Source organism: Siphateles boraxobius, unplaced genomic scaffold (genome assembly GCF_051911475.1).
Source record: "Siphateles boraxobius isolate OS27281-9 unplaced genomic scaffold, OSU_SipBor_1 8, whole genome shotgun sequence".
Lineage (NCBI taxonomy): Eukaryota > Metazoa > Chordata > Actinopteri > Cypriniformes > Leuciscidae > Siphateles > Siphateles boraxobius.
In genome coordinates, this window is record NW_027509208.1 from 12700124 (window position 1) to 12719757 (window position 19634).

Consider the following 19634-nt stretch of genomic DNA (forward strand, 5'->3'; position numbering starts at 1 on the left):
TGTGAAAGCCAAGAAGCTGCAAAGAATATTCCCTGACGTTCCACTGCATGAGCTGGTAAGATCCAAAGAAATCCAACTCCTGATAAGTCATAAGGAAGGACAGCTGGTTCCCCAGAGGATTCGTGCAGTTGGAGATCTTGTCCTCTGGGAGGGCCCACTTGGGAAAACTATTGGAGGTAGTCACCCTGACCTTTTTGAAGAGCTTGATGTAACTGCACATATGTCAAAGACTCATTTTGCACGCTCAATGAGGACTGCAGCAGTTAAGTACGAAGAATTTACCTGTAAAAGTCCAGCTACTCGTCAGTCCCCCGTGTATCCTGCCGCTCAATCTAGCACTGCAACCCTCAAGCGAGACTTCTTGGAATGGTGGAAGTGGGACAGTATTGGAGCCGCTTGTGAGCCCAAGTGCGGTGGTTGCCGCTGCGGAAATTGCCAACCAGGGGGCAAAGAAATTACACTCGCTGAAGAAAGAGAGGCAGAAATGGTGAAAAATGGCTTAACATATGTGAGTGGAGATGAGCACTGTGAGGAACCACACTGGCATGCTAAATATCCATGGATAGAGGATCCAGTTTCCCTGCCAAACAATAGAAGAGCTGTTGAAGCAACATTCCTCAGGACAGAAAAACAGCTGGCAAAGGAACCAAAATGGAAAGTTGCCTATGCAGCGCAAGTGCATGACATGGTCCATCGCAAAGCTGCAGTAAAGTTGTCAAATGAAGTGATTAAGAGCTGGACCGGGCCAGTGTGGTACATCAGTCACCTAATCGCTCCAAATCCTCACTCAGTCACAACCCCAGTGAGGCTCGTTTGGAACAGCAGCCAAAAGTTTAGAGGCTTGAGCTTGAATGACCTGCTGTTCAAAGGTCCCGACGTGCTCAACCCCATTCGTGCTGTCCTGTTGAGGTTTCGAGCTGGAGTCTTTGCTGCTTTGGGCGACATACGGAAAATGTATAACTCTGTCTGGCTGGAAAACCGGGAAGCCCATCTGCACAGATTCCTCTGGCGTGATTCTGGAGGAGATGAAATTGAAGAATATGCTATAACGAGGGTAAATATTGGAGATAAACCAGCAGGCTGCATTGCTCAACTGGCCATGCGAGAGACCGCAAACTTACCCATATTCAGTCACCTCAAGGAAGAGCGGCGTGTGCTGCAAGAAGATGCTTATGTCGACGACATCCTGACTTCCCACAACAGCATGGAACAACTGAAAGTCATCACGTCTAATGTTGAGCAGATACTAAAAGCTGGCGGATTCCACATGAAGCCCTGGGTATACTCCGATCAAAGTGGGAGGAAAGAGTCCAGAGATAAGGAGACTGAGCCACAGACTATGATCTTACCAAATCAGCTGACAGAAGATAACAATAAAGCCCTTGGCTTGGGTTACACGGTACAGGATGATAAGCTCCATGTCATGGTTGCTGTAAACTTCTCAAAGAAGAAGAAAAAGATGAGACTTGGCCAAGATTTGTCAAAGGAGGAAGTGAGATCACAAGCGCCAAATCCACTCACCAGAAGAGAACTTCTAAGTCAAGTCTCAGGGCTGTATGATCCACTAGGCTTGGTGGCTCCTGCAAAGCAAAAAGGTGCAATTCTGGTGCGAAGAGCCTTTCAAGAGGCAAAAGTCAATTATGGCGTAGCGGAGAATACCTGGGATGCAGCTTTGTCGGAAGGGCTCCGGGAGGATGCAATCAAGCTTCTGGAAGAGTATGCTGAGCTGGGACAAGTAAGATTTGTCAGACCCCTCACACCCCCAGGCGCCGTCGCTGAACCCTTTGGTGTCACCTTCTCTGATGGCAGTGAACATGCGTATGGAGCAGTGTTGTATCTGCGTTGGAGCTGCAGTCAAGGCATTACCGTGAGGTTCGTTGAATCCAAGGCCAAACTGACCCCCGTTGACCATAAGGGCGATGCCGTAAAAGCGGAGGTGTGTGGAGCTGTCTTTGCTGCCCGGTTAAAAAAATACTTCCAAAGGCATTGCAGGATCCAAATTGAGAAGTGGTACCATCTTGTTGACAGCCAGACCATCTTAGGAGCAATACAGCGTGAAAGTTATGGCTACCAAACCTTCTTTGCGAATCGAATTGGAGAAATTCAAAGCAGCACTAACGTCCAGGATTGGTGGTGGGTTCCAGGGCAAATTAATATTGCAGACATCCTCACGAGAGGGGCTGGCCCTAAATATTTGGATGAAGACTCTGAGTGGCAGTCAGGTCCAAAGTTCCTCAGTCTACCAGTAAATAAGTGGCCAATTAAATCTGCTAAAGATGTTGCTGCTGCAGCCAGAGAAAACATCACCAAGATCCAAAAGAAAGTGTTTGTTGCTGCACTTACCAGAGCTCAATTGAAGAAACAAGAGCCGGAAGAAAACCAGAGTTCAACCCGGATCGAGCAAAGTAGACCATCTGGTGGAACAGCAGTTCAAATGTTAATTGATGTGAAGAGATTCAGCAATCTAACACGGCTGATCAAGACGGTGGCATTGGTCTGGAGAGCGGCAAAGAAGTTCTGCCAAGTTAGGACAATGGACAAACTAAAGTGGGAGGCGGTATCATCAGCTGGTATTATCACTCTCCAAGAAAGAAGAGATGCATTCAGGGATCTCTGCCTAGCAGTTCAAGAAGGTGTGATCTTCTCAAACACCACAATGGATCGACTGGTTGTCTATAGAGACATGGCAACTGGACTTTTGGTGTGTGGTGGCAGAGTTCAAGTCTTTCATGAGGACCTCAAAGCTGTTCCCCTGTTGCCTTTTGATGCCTGGATTGCAGCCTTGTTGGCTCGTGAAGCTCATGATGAGGGACATGATGGAGTGGCGGGCACCTTGCTGAAGATGAGAAGGAAAGCATGGGTTTTGAGAGGAAGAAGAGTTGCTCAAAGAGATGTTGACCGATGCGTCTCCTGCAAAAAAGCAAAAGCTAGAGCATGTCAACAAGTAATGGGTAAACTACCTGAAGAGAGAACCAGACCTGCTGCACCATTTGAGTTCACCGCTATCGATCTGTTTGGACCTTACCAAGTAAAGGACGATGTCAGGAGAAGAGTATCAATGAATGTTTGGGGAGCTGTCTTCTGCTGTATGGCAAGTAGAGCTATTCATGCAGAGCTGGCTAACACTCTATCTACAGAGAGCTTCCTATTGGCATACCAGAGGTTTACTGCACTCAGAGGCCATCCCCGAAAGGTCTGGTCAGACCCAGGGACCAATTTCATTGGTGCAAAACCTGTACTGAAGGATCTGTATGATTTCCTGGAAAGTCAAGATAAAGCAACCTTGGAGGAGTACGCAGTTAAAAATGGAACACAGTTTGTCTGGAAAGTACATCCAGCCGATTCACCACATCGGAATGGGGCTGCGGAAGCTGCAGTGCGTATTACAAAGAGAGCTCTCCAGAGTCTTGGAAAAGGGTCAAACCTCACTTTCAGTGAGTTCTTAACAGCACTTCAACTAGCAGCCAATCTTGCAAACGAACATCCCATTGATGCGAGAGTTCAGAGCCGGGAGGGCTGCATACAATATGTCACGCCAAACACACTACTACTTGGTCGAGCCACACAGACAGGGGACTACAAGACATTCGACTTTGCTAGCTACCCCTATAAAAGGTTGCGAGAGATACAAACTCAAGTCAATTGTTTTTGGAGATCCTGGAGCCAACTTGCTGGTCCAAACCTGTTTGTGAGGAACAAGTGGCATACAGCAGAGAGGAACATCGCCGTTGGAGACATCATCTGTTTATGTGATCAAAATGCACTAAGGGGGTAGTTTAAGCTCGGTAGAGTCATCAGTGTGAACTCTGATCCAAGAGGCATTGTAAGGGACGTAAATGTTCGAGTTTCTCCAAACCATTGTGTCCCTGTTCAGAGGTCAAAGGTCAAAGAATCTGCATCTTGTGATGGGAAGAGGGTCTGTCAAGGTACTGTGCTGCACAGAGACGTTAGACGCCTTGTTGTTCTTCTCCCGGTTGAAGAGCAGATGGAGGAAGAGTAAAGGCTACAAACGGCACGGTTGCTAAGCTGTGCGATCTTCAGGGAGGACTATGAAAGATCGAGTGGGAGGTGTTTCGGCAAATCGCACGTCACCTCGCATTCCCTCATTAGTACCAGGTGAAGCTAATCTGCAGTCAGTTGTGCGTGCCCAGGCCGGATAAAGCAGCACACTGTTGCTCTTGTTTGTGTGCACTGGGAGCTGACGCTACGGCAGACAGCAGCGCTGGCTCGAATGTTCGAGCTTGATGTCTGTTTGAACATTGTGCGGGATCGGGTACTCACCAAAACGCTCTGAAGTGACAGCCGGTAAGCTTGAAGCTCTGCTGGTTGAGAAACACTGAACTTTGTTATGTTTGTTAGTTGCTGTATGTTTGAGATATTTAACAGCTGTTTAAATCATATGGAATATTGGTTTTAAACCCTTTTGATATAATTAGAAATAAGTGTTTGACTTTATCGTTGTTTATAGATTGGGAAATGGTTGGTTGACTTGGGTTAATGATGTGTTTGTACTGCTGCTCGAGTAAAGTTGAGTCATGTCGGGCCTGCCAACTTATGCACTTTATTGGGTTTCCTGTGATTAACACTGTATGTTTGTCTTTAAAGGTTTTTTACCTACATGAATTCTAAATAAATGGATGGAAATAATTCACAAGGCCTAAGCATTGAGTGGAATCCAGTTTATAACTTCAGTATTGAGAACCTATCTCTTTCAAGTGTGGGGAAACGCACAGTCACACGGAACGCTTGACAGTTACCTTTTAAGATTTTAATAATTTCAGTGACTTTTTCAGACCTAGACATAAGTTTTATAGTATCTAGGGATTCCTTGTAGTACTTATACTGTATATAAAGTACTGCAAGGCTTCAACTGTTACTTTTATCTGAACATTGAACACACTCTATCAAAAATAAAGGCAATATCTCCAGAAAAGCAGGGACTTTTTTGGGACTGAGGATTGAGGAGTCTGCAGTACAAGGCCAAATTGTATCATATAAAACACCAAGGTCAAACACAGTATGCTGTAATGAGCACCCTGTTTGGCCAAATAACTTGTGCTGAGGAAGTGGGACACTCACCGTTTCTAGTCTCCTCTGCGATGCATTCCCGAATGGAGTCTGTTAGACCAAGGCTGGCTGCACTGGGCAAAGGGCCGAAGAGGGCTTTCAGGGGCATACGTGTGGACTGACTTGAGATCGGTATCGTATCCTTACTCGCCTCCTGATCCTCCATCCCTTCCTGGTCCCCCCGCTCTAGCACCTGACTGATGAAATCCTGGTTGAGATGTTGGGCTGCTGCCTCCATTTCCTCATCTTCTGGATCTTCGTCCCCAGTCACCCCAGAGGCCAAAGACACACAGTCATCATCTGAAAGGGTGTTAGAGAATAATATAAAATGAACACTGCTGTATCTGCACATGCATCAGCATAAAACCACACAATAATCTCTATTAAGAACAAATCATCAGCGAATTGTACTCAGATGAGTCTAGGGGTACTAAATAAACACGCAGAGCACTTGATTTGATCTACCTTCTCTTGTGTAGGAGGCATAAATCCCTCTCAGTTTGGTTCTGCTGCTCCCTGCCAGCTGTGTCTCAATCTCATCGCGGTATGAGTTGATCTCACCTGCAGACAACGTACACACATGTACACATGAGCCTGAAGTCTCTGATTGACAGTTCCATTTTTCTGTCTCACAGATATTAAGTATGCAACATAGATTCCTTGGTAGAGTGTTTTCAATGTTCAGAATACATATGCTAATGGCACGTATTACGTATAGTCCAAACATATTTAGACCGTTCATTAAAACAGCTGCTGTCGGTAAGGTGGGCGCTCGAAACCATAGAGGCATTTTCTATTCATAATCATTGAAAAATTATTGAAATGCTTAGTGTAGCTGAGATAACGCACCACAGATAGCATTCAGATGCTTTGTTGAATCAATAGAGAGATTCAATATCTTATTCCAGGAGGACAGACTAACCTTGATATTCCTCAAGTGTCTTGGACAACTCGTGCTCCAGCTGAAACAATGACATTTCAATTAAGAGAACCATTTATCCAGAGTCTCATATGGCTGAATATTATATTCATAGCTTCATATCAGGTAACACAGACACATATACATAGACTATTATTTATATGTTTGAGGTCAGTATGATTTTTGTTTATATATATTTTTTTAGATTTATAAAAGTCTCTCTTATGCTCACCAAGGCTGCATTTATCTAGTCAAAATACAGTAAAATAGTCATATTATTAAACATTATCATGAATTAAAATAGCTGTTTTCGATTTGAATAAATGTAATTTATTTTTGCGATGGCAAAGTTAAATTTTCAGCACCATTATTACAGTCTTCAGTGTCACATGCTCCTTTAGAAATCATTCTAATATTTGCTGCTCAAGAACCATTTCTTCTTATTATCAATGTTGAAAACAGTTGTGCTGATTAATCAGCACAGTAAGGAAACTGTGATAAAAATATATATTTTAGGATTCTATTAGAAAGTGCAAAAGAACAGTATTTATTTGAAATGGAAATCTTTGTAACATTATAAAAGTCTTTACTGTCACTTTAATTTAATGTGTCTTTGCTGAATAAAAGTATTCATTTAAAAAAAAATTCTAACTTAACCCAAACTTGATCAACTTAATGCATTTTTTCTAAATAAAAGTATTAATTTACTTGTTCAACCTTTCAACAGTAGTGTATGTCCCATATGAGTACCTGCTGCATCTTGAGTTTTTTCTTTCCAGCAACAAAAGATGGAGGATCACATTCTTGCTCAAGGTCCACTCGCATGAACTCATCAATGGTCAGGGCACTGGTGGGGGTCTCCTCAAACTCTGTCAGCCTAGGCATCAGTGCAGAAGACACGTTAGGGGAAATGTTACAGTACAGGCATCAGGGGTACACAACATATCAAATGAGTTTTAACTTGGGATGCACTGATATTCAAATTCTAGGCGATACCAATAAGTCGTTAACTACTGTATTTTACATTATTCCACAGGGCTGCTATCTGCTTGTATTCTGATTGATTTTTCTGGTTACTTTTCTTGTGAATATGTGGAATATGTGGGGAATTCAAATTTATTTCAAATTATATATCAAATAGTCGGGTCACTACTTTTTTTTTGTGTGACAACATACAATTTCCCTAGGAATCTGCCCAGATCAGCCATGACATTCACCTTTTTCTCAGCGTGGCCTCGCACACCTTGACGACAGATATTACCTCCTTCACTGTACGGCGGAATTCATGCATACGAGCTGCCACGAGCAGAGCTGGGGGAAAACAGAAGGAGCGAAAATGAGAATAAATGTTTTGTCCCCCATACAGTATTGTTCCCAATTTGTATGACATTTCACCACCATGCAAATATACACTGTATGTGCCATACAAAAGTGTTGAGAGTGCATTTTCTACAGTAATGGAGCATATGTAAAAAGAATCTCTGCAGATGCTGATGTGTGTTGTGCGATACAGTAACCTGTTTAGTAGACATTATGTAAATAGAGCTGGGGAGATGTGTTTAAGAGAACAACAATAAAACAAGCTTCTTCAATCCCTCTTCCATCCACTGTCAACATAAAAGCTTACTTCTCAAAGATACATCCAATTTGTAGAGACAATATATATATGATTGTACAATATGTTTATTTACTAACACTTGAGTATGAATTTATGTTGTCCTAAAAAGCACAAAAAAAAATTAATATTAAATTAAATATTAGTAAAATATTATAATTATTTTTGAATACAATATTATATTCTATTTATTTATATTTAATATTTATCTTTATTGTTTCTGGCATACCTTTATTGTAGACTCAGTTATTTAGTTTCAAATAAAAATATTTTTTACATAAATATAACATTTTATGTTAAAAACAGCAATATTGTGAAATATTATAACAATTTAAAATATTATTAAACTGTAATTTATTCCTCTGATGACAAAGCTGAATTTTCAGCATCATTACTTCAGTCTTCAGTGACACATGATCCTTCAGAAATAATTCTAATATGCTGATTTACTGCTCAAGAAATATTTCTCATTACTATCAGTGTTTCAACCTGTACATGCTCCCAATGAGCCAAATAATGAGAAAGAACCAAATCGCTTACCATAGCTATGCAGACGACACACAGCTCTACTTATCCCTATCGCCTAACGATTACAGCCCCATTAACTCTCTGTTCCAATGCATTGATGAAGTAAACAATTGGATGTGCCAAAACTTTCTTCAGTTAAACAAAGACAAAACTGAAGTCATTGCGTTTGGAAACAAAGATGAAATTCTCAAGGTGAACGCATACCTTCAGTCTAGGGGTCAAACAACTAAAAATCAAGTCAGGAATCTGGGTGTGACTCTAGAGTCAGACCTTAGTTTCAGTAGTCATGTCAAAGCAATAACTAAATCAGCTTACTATCACCTGAAAAATATTGCAAGAGTTAGATGCTTTGTTTCCAGTCAAGACTTAGAAAAACGTGTGCATGCTTTCATCACCAGTAGGGTGGATTATTGTAATGGACTTCTCACTGGCCTTCCCAAAAAGACCATAAGACAGTTGCAGCTCATACAGAACGCTGCTGCTAGGATTCTGAGCAGAACCAGAAAATATGAACACATCACACCAGTCCTCAGGTCTTTACACTGGCTGCCAGTTACATTTAGGATTGATTTTAAAGTATTATTACTGGTATATAAATCATTCAATGGCCTAGGACCTCAATACATTGCAGATATGCTCAGTGAATATAAACCCAACAGATCACTCAGATCATTAGGATCACATCGGCTAGAAATACCAAGGGTTCACTCTAAGCATGGCGAGTCTGCTTTTAGCTACCATGCCAGCCGCAGCTGGAACCAGCTTCCAGAAGAGATCAAATGTGCTCCTACAGTAGTCACATTCAAATCCAGACTCAAAACACGTCTGTTTAGCTGTGCATTTACTGAATGAGCACTGTGCAACTGTTCGTCCGACTGTTTGCACTGTATTTTATTTTATGTTTTAATTATTCATTTGGTTATTTCTGTATTTTATCTTTTATTCTAAACTGTTTTAATTATTCTGATTTCTTTTGATTATTTTAATTGCTTCTATGTAAAGCACTTTGAATTACCATTGTGTATGAAATGTGCTATATAAATAAACTTGCCTTGCCTTGCCTTACCTTGAAAAAAAGTGTAGTTTTGTGGAAACCTCAATACTTTTTTCATTGATGGAGAGAAAGTTCAAAATAACAGCATTTTTATTTTAAATAGATTTTTTACTTTCAATTTATCAGTGTATTGCATCCTTACTAAATAAAATTATATTTAAAAAATATATATATGTAAACTCTAAATATATACTAAATACTGCACACTTATTGATGAATTATTATTTCTGTGTGAAAACATTCGCACAAACACACACACATGCACAGTAGGTGACACCCATTATTTATCTTTTTTGATTTTCTCTTGATCCTTGTTTTTGCAGTGTTCACACTGAGCCAGAAGGTAAAGTAAGGTTGTGTGTTTACTCCCCTCGCTCTAAAACAATCAACCTCAATACAGAAAACTGACATTTACACTTACCATATTCCCCTGAACACTGTGAATGATTAATGATGAATTATTAATTATTCAGATATTGCAGCAGTGGATGTTAGATGGGAAAAGTGAGACAGTGAGAGAGGGATTAACTAGAGATGCAGGCAGGAAGTCTTCTATTCCTGTGCTATCAGGGCAACTAGCTGACGACAAGGTACAGGGACCAACAGTTCTGCTTCAGATCGAGGGCAGCAAGATCTGTGCGGTGGTTAAGCACTTGCTGATCTTGTTTTTATCCTTGTTATGAAACTCGCTGCTGCAGTTGCCATGTCAAACTTTTAGCACATTAAGGGATTTGCTTTATGATCTGACAGATGAGAAGAAATTAAAATGGAAAAAACAAGTTTCAAGCTGACAAAGGAGGCATCTAGTGAATCTTTCAACAACTTGGAAGTTAATACAAAACAAACAAAGGACTGAGGTTTAAAGGGATAGTTTGCAGAAAAAAATAAAAATAAAATTCTGTCATCATTTACACTCACTCATATTGTTCAAAACTTATATGATTTTGAAGAAAGAAGATATTTTGAAGAATGCTTCAGCTTTTTTGTCTGTTCAATAATAACCAAAGGGATTCAAAGGTTTCACACTCCAAAAGAGACATAAAGGAAGCATAAAAGTAATTCACTTAAAGGGATAGTTCACCCAAAAATGAAAATTCTGTCAGTATTTACTCACCCTCATGTTGTTCCAACCCCGTAAGACCTTCGTTCATCTTCGGAACACGAATTAAGATATTTTTGATGAAATCTGAGAGCTGGATCCATAGGTCCATAGGATCCATAGGTTTCAAAAGGATTGAAACTTGCCAGCCCCAGAAGTTATTACAGACATCGTTAAAATAGTCCAAGTGACTACAGTGGCTCAATCTTAAGTTTATCAAACGACGAGAATACTTTTTGTGCGCAAAAAAAAACAAAAATAATGACTTTATTTCAACTATTCATTTCCTTCTCTGTGGGCCTCGAGTCAGTTCACTAGTGTAATAGCGTAAGCTTCTGTTGTTGTACGTCACACGCATCACCCACATGACCAGCGTCGGCCAATAGTGAGCCTACGTGTGACGTAGCTCTAGGCTATTACACCAAGTTAACTGAGTAGAGGTCAACAGAGAAGGAAATGAATAGTTGAAATAAAGTCGTTATTTTTGTTTGTTTTGCGCACAAAAAGTATTCTCGTCGTTTCAATCCTTTTGAAGCCTGTGGAGGAGTATGGAGGAGTGTTCCAGCTCTCAGATTTCATCAAAAATATCTTAATTCGTGTTCCGAAGATGAACGAAGGTCTTACGGGGTTGGAACAACATGAGGGTGAGTAAATACTGACAGAATTTTCATTTTTGGGTGAACTATCCCTTTAACTTCAGTGGTTTAAAGGGCCTTTCACACTGCACTTAACCCCGGGTTATCGTCGTTCTAAACACTGCTTTTAACCCAGAGTAAAGGAGCGTTTCACACTTATAATTTAGATGCAGGGTTAGCACCGGGGTGCAGCGGTTTTTACCCGGGGTTATGAAACTCTGCTTTGGAGCAGGGTTAGCACAGCTTTTGCCAAACTTGTACAGTGTGAAACAATGCATTATTAGAATGTTACAACTAGATGCTTAGCAACTGCCAACAAATCGTGTGCCTTATATTCACCTGCTTTGGGAAGTCACGGAAACACTAACGTGATGTATATAAACAGTCATTTCTGCGTATGATAGGACAAATGTCAAATGGCAATGGAAAACGTCACTGTTTCATGCTTACCTTTACAGTTCGAAAAGAAAAATCAAGAAAAAAACTTGATATTACAGTCTGCAGTGTGAAACATGAATAAAGATAACCCAGAATTCCGTTTACCCGCGTTAAGAATGACCCAGGGTTAACTATTTCAAGTGTGAAAAGCCCTTTTAAGTGTTCTGAATTTGATTCGGGCTTTGAATATATGAGTTGAACAATGATTTTATTTGGACCTCATTGACTTTTATTCAATGGACCAAAACAGTTCATTAAATATATTCTTTTGACTTACACAGATAAAAAAAATAATCATACAGGTTTGCAACATGTGAGTGAGTAAATGATGACAGATTTCTCATTTTTGGGATGACTATCGCTTTAAGAGACCTCCAAATGCAACAAAGGATTTATCATTTGGACATTAGACAATCTACCTGCGCCACACAAGCCTGATGGCCGCCGCCCAGTGTGCATCCAGTCTCTTTTCATCCTCTGCAACAGTCTCAGGGCAGTCATCGAAACCTCATGAGTCTTTTCACCGAACTCCAACATGTGGGCGAATCGTGGAATATACAGGCACGGATCTATAGATAGAAATCAACAGATCTGTAATCAGCGTCTGGACACAAACTTGAGAATATAACCTACATTTAAGTTTATTACAAATCAATGCTCCACATCTCTGTGAACCTCATTTAGCTGATGCCTTTTCAAAGGATAAAAAAAAATCATAATTTTTTGTGGTTCTTCTTGACTCCATGTTAAATCTAGAACACAGCACCCCTATGGGAACCTTTAAAAGTGGTTTGGCTAAGAGTCACTCTGTGAGAGCAAATATCCCTCACTTCCACCTACTTCTAAGTCCTTGGGTAAACTCATTCTGCTGACCCAATAAAGCCCAAACATCACTGCTGTCCTATTAAGAAGGAAGTGAGCTCAGCTAAGAAAGGCGGCCATCTGAAATCCTATGTGAGGCTACACTATAGGGACTGCACCAGCACTTACGAAACATAGAATGTTCATTGAAATCGTCTGTCTGTCACTGGCCTTTTTATACATCTAGGTAATTTTATATTAGATTATCATATTAATGCAGTAGAGCAGAGCAGTTGACATAGCAAATATTCGGTGCCATTTGTGAAACAGGAAATAGTATAAGTCATTTAAGAAAAATTGTATTTTCTCATGTAACATTCTTTGGAATGATCCATACCGCACTGAAAAATAAATTGATTTTCAGACTTCTATTTCAGTCATGGCTGTAAAATTATCTGATTTGTGAGACTGTAGCTGTCAGAGTTTGATTAAGGGAAAAATGATAAATGAAAAGAGAGAAATAATCAAATAGATCTGTTAGATTAGTTGGAGGGGATTTGAAACTTGGCATTGCAGTAAAAGAGGCCTTTGAAATAATTCTCTGCTGTTGTGGACAGCAGTACAGGATAGGATTTTAAATGTCCTTTATAATAAAGTCAGATGCTGCATTTCCTATAACAGACCCCCCTATAGAAGCAAAAATATGGATGATGCTCTTCATTCTGGTGCTAAAATGTATTCTTATCTAGGCTGAATAAAGACATCCCATAAAAGATGCACCCAGGGACCATCAGACATTTCAAACTCAGTGTCTGACCTTGTCTGATGTGTCTGTAATTGTTAAATCATCATTTGCTTAGGGGAAAGCTTGATTTTGATTCTATAAGAGCGCTAAATTAAAAAGTGCTCATCAAGGCCTTTGGCAATTACAGTAGTACATGGCAGAACTGTATTTTCAATATACAGTTCATTCTGCAACCTGACAAAGTGGCAATGTGTGAAAACTATACAAATTCATTACTGAGAGAACAAAACAGCTGAATGATATCAACAATCTTTTTTAAAATTGTTGTAACACCTATTGTAACATCTAATTCAGGGGGTGTACAAGTATTTAATACTACATTTTAGTTTCCCTTTAATAGTTAAAGATGCATAATTGTATGCTCTTCCCTCGCTAACTTCCCTCCGTCTTGTGAAGAGATGTATGTCATTGCTAACATTGCATGAGTTCCCACTACTAGTTGAAGTAATGAGTTTAAATGGAATTGTGTTGCATTGTGGTATATGAAGCCGTCTGACGTGTACATACTGTATGAGTAAAGTCAAAATTGATGGGTCAAGGGTCTGTTTATATAAACTCCCCTCGTCCAATTGACGAAGTGGAACGTACTTCAAAATGGTGGTAAAGATAGTCTGAAAAGAAGTGCTAAGGAAAGTTCGCAAGTGTTGGTCTGATAGCAAAGTGGAACGCACCCCTTGTATGTGTTAGAATTTAGTTGTTTTTATTCATTCCAATATTAGCAGTGCTTTTGAACTTCAAGCTGACCCCTATTGGCCGGGATGCATGGATTTTGTTTGCTAACTGCTGACATTTCACACCAAAGCTGTTTGTTTGTATCCACTTGTTACGTCGTGATGTAAGGAAAACTGCTTCCGGGTTCAAGCCTCTAATCATTTCAATTGAGAAATCTATCTCAACAGTTGTTTATGAGCACTATTTATTCATATCACAGATTATAAACTTTAAAAAAGTCATGGTATAAACAACAGTCTCTAGGCTTACAATGTCCAGGACATCAATATTTAAATTTTTCATAAAACATTGTCTGGCCATCTGAGATTTTTATATGGAAATAGAGGATGACTTTTCGATTTTATTACAGTACACCGTGAGTGTAGATTAGGACCATTTGTTGTATGCTTTTGGCATTGGAAAGATTGTTTGGTCAAGGAAATAGTGATGTGTTATGTGAAAGCACATTGAACACCTAAAAACATCATATAAAAACATAAATAAAGTATTACAGCAGTAGTCAGAACTGAACCTCTTTATTGGTTGGTCATAAAATGCCAACATGGCACCATCCATGAGTGGGCGACTGCTTCATGTAGAATAAAAACAGTTTTTTTCTAAAAGTCTGATATGACTGGAGTCTGCATCTCATGCGCGTTTACATCATTTTAATTTCACTAAAGGTGCTATTAAATTAATGTAGCTATAAAACTTTTTTAATTAACAAAACATCAGTGCGCCTTTTAACCAGATTCTCTAACCCAAAGTGACTCACTATAAGTGCTTTACATTCAGAACATTTCACTCACTGTGTGCATGTTTCACAGACTCTGGCTGGCAAAAAACATCATTGTCTAAATTGTGTGAGATAGATAAGCCGCTTATCGTAGGCGAAGGATCCAGTTTCCAGCGCCGGAGCCCTCTGTTGGAGATCCGGGAAAACTGTGGAAGCCCAACCCCCTCTCTCTCATAGCACACTGTAGATTTAACATGGCTCCTGGCTGCCAGCGAGCCTTCAAACATCAAACCTGAATGTATTTTCCTGGCAGCTATGCTTCGGTCAACAATAAGGTAAATAACGACTAATGATCTACTATTTAAGTTCCTCTGCGGTTATTGTTTTATTGAATCGCGAATAATGATTCATATTACTTCGACTACAGAGTCCGTTTTGGTGGACAAGTCTATGCGGACGGTAGCTCTGTTCTGCTGCTACTTGATCTCTTTAAACCCGGTTGGAACGCTCGCGCCCGAATCATTGATCGTGCATGTTAATGGTGAGCACGAGCGATATTTCTACCGAAGACATCAAAGACTTGCTTAGTAGTTTGATTGAGCGCTTCGTTGCAGATGTTTATCCCCTTATGAGACATTTAAGGCTGCATCAGCAGATTGAACGGATCCTATGAAGTTGAAACACTGCAACTGAAGCTCGGTGATGATTGTGGGAAATCGTTACAATGTCGAGTTCTGTTTTGCATGTTGGTGGAAAAAGTTACTAAATGAAATAAAAAATGCCTTAAAAGCTACGCGCGGGATTTCATATAACGCAGATTAAATCTGTTTGGCCCCTGGTAATGGTGACCTGTATCAAACTATTGTAAGATATGATACATCTTGAATTTTGTATGCCCGTGTTGGTGGAAGTGGTGACGTGAACATAGTGTCAACAGTAGAGATGGGGACCGCGAATTAAACGATTCCCTTTAACGATTCGGGTTGCTTAACAGCCCGTTAAGTTAGTATTCTTTTAGTAGCCTACTTTTAATTAATCAATTGCATTTATTGTTATATGACATAATCAGTCAGATTCAACAGAACATAAATAAATGCAATGCATTTATTCCAAAAGGTGTGCATGCACAGCCATTTCAGTGATTTGCTAAAGGCTTTTTAGATGCAGCACAAATTAAATCCGACATAAATGCATTTCGAAAATAAAATAAAATGTTGTAACATATTTAGTCCAGAATGTGTCCAGCATAAATTGTCCTAACTACATGTTGTCATGTAATTAGTCAGTAAATAGCCTACACACATAGGCCTAATTGTCTCACATGCCATACAACACATTATCAGTTCTTCGTGCATTACATGAAAGTAATGACTTGGTCAAGCTAATTCAGTAACTCTACGTCTGATTCATAAATGATTTTGATGCAATAGAGCCGATTCACAAGAATCATTATTTGGTTGCGTTATATGTTTTTGATTCACTAAAACAGGAGACTCATAAGAATCGTTCGTTCGGGAAACGATATAACTGTCGGCTGTTGCGATGAACAGTAGTGCAGGACTAGAAAACACTGTCAGAGTATTTTAGTAATGTGTTCCACGAAATCTGTCGGGTTTTTTTAACGGAACGGTTCGCGGTTCCCAACCGTAGTAAACAATGCGCAAGGGGTTAATTCATGCTCGTGTGAGCGGCGAGAGAGAGAGAGAGGTTTGGCTGTATATGTGTGGGAGGCGCATCTGGGATACTGACGTCCGATTCACTCGTAGTTTGATTTGTCAACAGAAAGCTGGGCGTCCTCTCCCGCTACACAAAACGGGCTTCAATACAGAGTAGAGACGCTGAGAGAGGGGATACACACAGATATGTAGGCAGATAAGGATCCCGTAGTACTTTCAGTGGTCGACTCAGACCTCTGACTTATTTAACCGAACAACTTTGATTTACTTGCAACGTATTACTTTCACTGTATTGGCGCGAGATAAAAAGAAATCGAGAGGATGCGATGAGAAAGAGGAAAAAGTATTCGAGCTGGAATATTTCCGCTGGACGGGCTTGCAAATGTGCCAGAGAGGGAAATATGCTATGGAAGCGCGTGAATTGAGTGACCAAGGCTTTTAGTTTCTTATTAAATCAAAGGGAGTCGTTTCCCCCCACCCGATATACACCTGTCTTATAGATACTCTGCAGACTGGTGGATAGAATCGCTGATGCCAACAACGCCAGATTGCCTATATGGCAGGATCATGAAGTTTTTGACGTTTTTTCTTTTGCTTCCAGAAACCTTAAAAAGGACAAGAAAGAGTGGGAAACAGCTCAGCAAGCTGCCAGTATGCTATGAAATCGTGACTTTGTCCTTGAGGAAGAAGATGGCTGCAGAACTCTATCCTGCCAGCATAAACACCAACCTTCCCAACAGTAACAGCACAGCAGTAACAGCTGCCGGCAAAAAGACCATCGTCCAAGTCACTCAAACGGTGACCACGCCGACTACAACTGCCACTCAGCAGAACATCAACAATAATAACGTCGAGACTGCCAGCTGGCAGTCCACCCATCCGACATTGCGAGAGAGGTAAGGGCGCGTTCGGTTTGCTTTTCAAACAATATAGGCTGTTATCGGTCCAAAAACATGAAATTCTATTGCATTTTGTTCCCTTCAGGAATGCTTTGATGTTCAATAACGAACTCATGGCAGATGTTCATTTTGTTGTTGGTCCTCCTGGCGCATCCCAAAAAGTTCCAGCACACAAGGTGAGCGCATCCTCCCGTGTCAAAATGCATCTCGAGTGGCTCTTTCATCAACCGTATGCTTAAACGCTTTTGTGTGGCATTTGTTTTTTCAGTATGTGCTGGCAGTGGGGAGTTCTGTTTTTGGTGCCATGTTTTACGGAGATCTAGCGGAAGGAGAATCTGAGATTCATATTCCTGATGTGGAGCCTGCTGCTTTTTTAATCCTTTTGAAGTAGGTCTTGCACTGTATATAGGTGAATGATGTGAAGGTTCTTTTCTTTTTCTTGATCGATTAATTTATTCATTTATACAATGACACACCCTTTTTTTATTAAAAAAAAATCCTAGAAAAAATCTTTACACAACTGGTTCACTCTTTAGTAATATTTGAAAAAAAATTCCACCAAAGTAATTTGGTGCAACCAACATGAAGAAAAACATAAAATCCCTCTTGACTGGCGATGTTAATAATCTCTTAAAATATCAGACAATTTGACGTTAGTTCAGGATATGAAATGTAATTTGGTGCAACTCATACCCAAATGTCATATTTATGAATTCATGATGTTTTTATATACATAGAAAAATATATTTAAAAACATTTTAACAAATATATGTGTTGAAGGTAAATGTTATTACTTTTTACTTGGTTACTTTAGTCATCACATTGGGAATTTTCTTAAATGTGTTTTTCAAAACAATATTAATCCAACATGAATACAAAGAGTACACTTTCAAGATACATTGTAACCTAGAATTTTTATTTTTTATTTTTTTTAAATCATCTATTATTTGTCATTGACCCATGCATATAACTCTAAACTCAATCACTACAAAGCCTAATGCTTGCAAAGCTATTGGAAAGATATGATTTCTTAACCCTTTTTTTTTTTGTTCACTTTCAGGTACATGTACAGCGATGAGATTGAACTTGAAGCGGACACAGTGCTGGCCACTCTGTACGCTGCCAAAAAGTATATAGTGCCTGCACTGGCTAAGGCCTGTGTCACCTTTCTGGAGACGAGCCTAGAGGCCAAAAATGCCTGTGTGTTGTTGTCCCAGAGTCGACTGTTTGAGGAGCCTGAGCTGACCCAGCGGTGTTGGGAGGTCATTGATGCTCAGGCAGAGCTGGCGCTTCGCTCTGAGGGTTTCTGTGAGATTGATCTTCAAACGCTGGAAATCATACTCAAGCGAGAGACCCTCAACACCCGGGAGGCGGTGGTCTTCCAGGCGGCTCTCGAATGGTCTGTGGCTGAATGCAAAAGGCAGGGACTGGGACCAACCGCTCGTAATAAAAGGGCAGTGCTGGGCAAGGCTCTCTACTTGGTTCGTATCCCAACCATGACCCTTGAGGAGTTTGCCAACGGAGCTGCGCAGTCAGACATTTTAACGCTGGAAGAGACTCATGATGTCTTTCTGTGGTACACAGCAGCTAATCAGCCCAAGCTGGAATTCCCACTGCAAAAAAGAAAGGGTCTGACACCACAGCGCTGCCATCGTTTCCAGTCCTCGGCTTACCGTAGTAACCAGTGGCGCTACCGCGGACGCTGCGATAGCATTCAGTTCGCGGTGGACAAGAGGATCTTCATCGCAGGTCTTGGCTTGTATGGTTCCAGTGGTGGAAAGGCAGAATACAGCGTCAAGATCGAACTCAAGCGCCAAGGAGTGACCCTGGCCCAGAACCTAACAAAATTTGTTTCAGACGGGTCCAGCGGCACCTTCTCTGTATGGTTTGAACACCCGGTCCAAGTGGAGCAGGACACCTTCTACACAGTCAGTGCCGTATTAGATGGGAATGAACTTAGCTACTTTGGACAGGAGGGTATGACGGAAGTGCAATTTGGAAAGGTGACTTTTCAGTTCCAATGTTCCTCGGACAGTACCAACGGAACTGGCGTGCAGGGGGGTCAGATCCCAGAACTGGTTTTCTATGCCTGAAATGTTGTCAGGACGTCCCATTGCAGTGCATTCCGCTCACTGGAATTAGGATGGATTGAATACAGGGTCTCGTGAGGCTCTTGCCTTCATTATGTAGCAGTGGTGAACTCAATGGTAACGGCTCTTCAGTACCACAACGGGCTCAGATGGAAGGAATGTTCTTCAGCTTTATTTATTGCAAAAATATATATTTGATTTAATTATGGAAGCTGCAGCAAGCATATATATATATATATATATATATATATATATATATATATATATATATATATATATATATATATATATATATATATATATTTGTACTGCTGATAGTGGACAGAAGCCACTAGTGTGTCATGTTTTGTACATAACTTCAGCTTGATGCTGATTGACAAATAAAATGTCTTGTATTAGTGATCAGCTTCCTGAACTGCAGATTATAAATGTTTTTGTGACTCAAGCTCAAAGTTGTTTTTAATTCTTATACATGCACTCATGAAATGCATCAATGAAGGATCTACTAATTCTATTCTGCACAGTCCTGTCTTCAGAAGCGAGGGAGGTTGAACTCAATAT

The 19634-nt window shown here is 40.4% G+C and overlaps 2 protein-coding genes across 5 annotated transcripts in view; one reads left to right on the forward strand and one right to left on the reverse strand.

Moving 5' to 3' along the window:
* brf1b (BRF1 general transcription factor IIIB subunit b) overlaps positions 1-19634 on the reverse strand; it is a 77284-nt gene that overhangs the window by 37481 nt on the left and 20169 nt on the right. For 2 of the 3 annotated variants that reach the window (XM_077220842.1, XM_077220843.1), the window contains 6 exons: positions 11775-11924; positions 7204-7297; positions 6737-6863; positions 5990-6029; positions 5533-5628; positions 5080-5367 (listed from right to left, as the gene is read on the reverse strand). In XM_077220842.1, the coding sequence (XP_077076957.1) occupies positions 5080-5367; positions 5533-5628; positions 5990-6029; positions 6737-6863; positions 7204-7297; positions 11775-11924 (795 nt within the window). Of the gene's footprint in view, positions 1-5079; positions 5368-5532; positions 5629-5989; positions 6030-6736; positions 6864-7203; positions 7298-11774; positions 11925-14481; positions 14711-19634 lie in introns of those variants that run through there. The other variant, XM_077220844.1, reaches the window with a different exon arrangement.
* On the forward strand, positions 14615-19260 carry btbd6b (BTB (POZ) domain containing 6b). 2 transcript variants are annotated; one of them, XM_077220849.1, is made up of 5 exons: positions 14615-14743; positions 16686-16980; positions 17069-17159; positions 17252-17370; positions 18044-19260. In XM_077220849.1, the coding sequence occupies exons 2-5, from the start codon at positions 16775-16777 to the stop codon at positions 19074-19076; spliced, it is 1449 nt and encodes a 482-aa protein (XP_077076964.1). In that variant the 5' UTR covers positions 14615-14743; positions 16686-16774; the 3' UTR covers positions 19077-19260. The 2 variants fall into 2 exon arrangements, with proteins under 2 accessions (XP_077076964.1, XP_077076965.1); XM_077220850.1 differs by lacking the exon at positions 14615-14743 and having other exon boundaries at positions 16246-16980.

Excerpts from the sequence above, each read along its gene's own strand:
- btbd6b (XM_077220850.1), top strand. The coding sequence starts at position 16,616 with ATGCCAACAACGCCAGATTGCCTATATGGCAGGATCATGAAGTTTTTG. Across the intron at positions 17,160-17,251 it reads AAAAAGTTCCAGCACACAAG|TATGTGCTGGCAGTGGGGAG; the intron begins GTGAGCGCATCC and ends TTGTTTTTTCAG. Across the intron at positions 17,371-18,043 it reads GCTTTTTTAATCCTTTTGAA|GTACATGTACAGCGATGAGA; the intron begins GTAGGTCTTGCA and ends GTTCACTTTCAG.